The 3786-nt window shown below is 31.6% G+C and overlaps 1 protein-coding gene across 1 annotated transcript; it reads right to left on the minus strand.

Annotated features, from left to right (window-relative positions):
• Positions 1–220: 220 nt before the first annotated feature.
• TRIADDRAFT_34392 (uncharacterized protein) lies at positions 221–3286 on the minus strand (the record flags this gene model as incomplete). Its single annotated transcript, XM_002118520.1, has 9 exons — positions 221–268; positions 451–508; positions 1403–1485; positions 1660–1840; positions 1942–2051; positions 2162–2227; positions 2430–2488; positions 2584–2680; positions 3182–3286. The coding sequence occupies 9 exons, from the start codon at positions 3284–3286 to the stop codon at positions 221–223; spliced, it is 807 nt and encodes a 268-aa protein (XP_002118556.1).
• Positions 3287–3786: the final 500 nt, after the last annotated feature.

Raw genomic sequence — 3786 nt, forward strand, 5'->3', positions numbered from 1 at the left:
TGCTTATAAAATTTTAACGGAATTCATATCAATTCCATCTCTATCTCGTAAATTAAATCTAAACTTAAAATTACGTATTTTAGGCTTACCCAAAAAAGTCCAACTGACAGACGCAAAGAAATATAATTGATGAAGATCAAAACAACGATTTATCAAATATAAACTTAACTGTTACACTAGTAAAAAAATTGGACAGCATGATAATAATTATAAGATTTTGCTACTTACTGACTGAAACATTCTTAACCAGTAAAATATTAGCAGGTATCTAAGTAGTAATTAATGATTCGTTAGCTTTGAATTAGTAGTTTATGTAGGTAGCTAGTAACACTACTATTATCTATATTTGTTAGTAAATATTCAGCCTACCCTGTTGGAGAATAAGCTATATTTTATTATGAGACAGTAATTTAACATCGTATAGTAATACAATATTTAAAATAGACGTACACTTGGGATTTGACCGGATGCAAATCCTATAGGGACAATTCTACCGTCCATTGCAATACTATTAGTTAAAAAAGAAATAACAAAAATTTATCATAAAGTATATCTATGAATAAAATCAAGTAAATCGTATCGATTTTCATTTTATCGTTATAACTCAGATATAGCACAATTATAAGACGATTGATTGAAATATTCTCTCATATACATTCTCTAATATCATGGATGCTACTTAAGTCTTATACGACAAATCTTAAAATACTTGCTCTAGTAAAGTAGTTTTAATTTTATATTGTATCTCTTATTATACAAATAAGTTATAGAAACTCTTGATCTACATGTAAAACGACCAAATTGCAGTATATCGTAAACGCTATTTGTAATCTCTGACGACAGTGTAAGGACAGAATAAGACTATTTTGATTTGGTAAACATATTCTCTGGTTATATTACAATATAACAAGATATCGTAGAGAACTAATGTTGTAACACTACATGGTAAAAATTGATCGATCTCGTGATGTGATGAATATAATAACTCTAATATACGCGTATAATGTATTCGAATAGCTTATTTAAGTCTTGTGATGTTCCTACATAGTATATTCCATTCTATTAGGCCTCCATATGACCAAGATTATTATGAGCTGTCCAGTCTAGAACTTTTCATAGTGCTATTTATGTTTATTTATAAACTAATGAAAATAGACCTATGCAAACTTAATCAAGTAATTTCACAATCGATAATGATGTAGTAAACGAACAGAATTACAGCTATAGTTTCTACTCATACGTCGCCAATATATGAAAAGCCTCGTTTGATTATGCAGTATATAACTTATCAGACGGTATTCGATCTAGCTAAAATTGAATATTATGATATTCGATATAAATCTCTAATGTTTTGGACTACATAGGTAGGTAATTTGTAATTATTTTTAATACTGTAAAATACCTGCGCAATCCGATCTTGAACATATCACCTCCTACGTTATCGATCATAACGTTTACGCCTCTCTTATTGGTTATCGCTAAAATCTGTAACAGTAAGTAATAATGAAGAACTTATATGCTAATCAATAGTGCCAAATAAATAGTATATACTTTGTAAACTAAAGAGTATCTTATATAATTTATTGAAATACGAGTAAATCAGATTTGTAATCGATTTATATTAAATTTTATACATAGAAATTGTATACTTCCTTATACCTCTTTTCTTACGTCCTGCTTTCGGTGATTAATTACATAGGTAGCGCCTCTATCCTTAGCCAGCTCGATCTTTTCATCATCTCCAACTATAGCGATAACTTTAGCTCCGATTACATTAGCAGCAATGTCTACAGCCGCTAGTCCGACACTACCAGCTGCTCCAGAAACTAGCACTGTTTCTCTACATCGTCATAATTAGTCATAATTATATTATCCGTTATAACTATCTTTAGTACTTTATAATAATAGTACAATAAAAGGAATACACTATACGATCTATACCCTATTTGAGTACCAGCTTTAGCTATTAATGCCATATGAGCAGTTCCATATGACGCTAAGCCTGCGGTTGCATCTTGTAAGCTGACGTTATCGGGTAATTTCCATACCGACTTCAATTAAGTAACAAAATAGTTAAATTTAATGTCTACTTGTGTTATTTCATTGTAACTAATGCAATTGTATTCTTTCTTATACTCTAAAATAGTATGCATGAATTTACCTTAGCATAGTTAACACACTCGTCCGCATATCCTCCTAAACGCATCAGAGCGATAACCCTATCTCCCTGTAGTAAAATACAGTTATTCATATTATTAATATTTTTGTATTAAACGGCACTAGTATAACACAGTTTTCAACAGTACAGTCTACCTAACTTTACGATAGTCTGACCTACAGTAAGATATGCAATTATGTATGGCACAGTACAATCTTAATCAATCAATCGATAATATATGAGGAAATATTACTTTCTACGTCTAACTTACGATTTGATATCCGGTTACATCTCGTCCAACTTCTATGATAGTTCCTGCAGGTTCACATCCTAATTATCATGTAATTAATCAATTTTTAAGCTTGGAATGTTAAACAATTTATAATAGTAGACATAAATCTATTAATTGTACAGTATATTTCAACCTGGAACAAAAGGTAATTTAGCACGTTCTTGATATAGTCCCATCGATTTTAGAATATCTGCATAATTGATGCCACAATATTCGACTTTTATTCTCACCTGTATAAAATAGGAGATGGAATTGAAGATTACAGTAACTTTATCTTTACTGATAATAATTAATTTAAAAGTTTCTAACTGGCTAATCGTTTCTCTCGTATTATCTTGCCATAATTCAATTTATTCGTGTACAATCGATAAATTACAGCAGCTATCCACTATGGCATTACTTATCGTATGTAGTAAGATTAAAAGTACTGACAACTCTTACAGACTGATTTAATTCACCTAACGTGAATGCACTAGATACAGTACATCGATTACAGAACTATCACTGTCCCTCATCAATCTCATCATTTCCCTCGTATTATCCGGCCATAATTCAAATTCATTCGTGTATAATCGATATGTTAGATTATAGCCGCTACTGACTATGCATTACATATCGTATGTAGTAAGGCTAAAAGTACTGACAACTCCTACAGACTGATTTAATTCACCTAATATGAATGCACTAGATACAGTACATCGATTACAGAACTATCACTGTCGTTTATCGACCTCACTATTTTTTAATGGCTGACGAGGTAAATCTTTCACAACCAGAGGCTTCTTCAGCTCTTCGCATACTGCCGCCTGATACGAGTTACCGGAGGTATCGACCATTGATAGATTTGTCTTGGATGCAGACCTTAAAAGATATTCAGGAGGTGATGATATTGTTGGTTGTTCTTTAGTGGGTAACGCCATTGTTGCTTATGGAGAGAAGCGTAGGCTTAATACCGAATTAATAATTGACTATCACAAGATCAGTTAACTTTATTGACTAAAAATACTATACACACCCTTAATTTTACGTACTTGCCTAAGTCTACGTGTCACGTTTGTGTTACTCGACTCCTTCACAGTCAGGGCTTGAGCACATCTCCTGTTTTAATGTCTGAACTTCTGATGAATAATACTAATTAATTATTTATTAATGTCAGGTGTCTAGTTAAGAAAAAAGGGTCTTAGCTAAGGTTTGTTTTGGTGCATATTACAGTACAACGCATTATGCACTGGATCAGATCAAAGTTCTTTTCATCTTTATTTACTTTAAGTTTGAAGATGTAACCTGGAGATTCTAACCAAAACAGAATCAAAGATCACGTTAATTTACGTATATT

The sequence above is a fragment of the Trichoplax adhaerens genome, genomic scaffold (assembly GCF_000150275.1).
Source record: "Trichoplax adhaerens TRIADscaffold_157 genomic scaffold, whole genome shotgun sequence".
In the NCBI taxonomy this organism is placed as follows: Eukaryota; Metazoa; Placozoa; class Uniplacotomia; order Trichoplacea; family Trichoplacidae; genus Trichoplax; species Trichoplax adhaerens.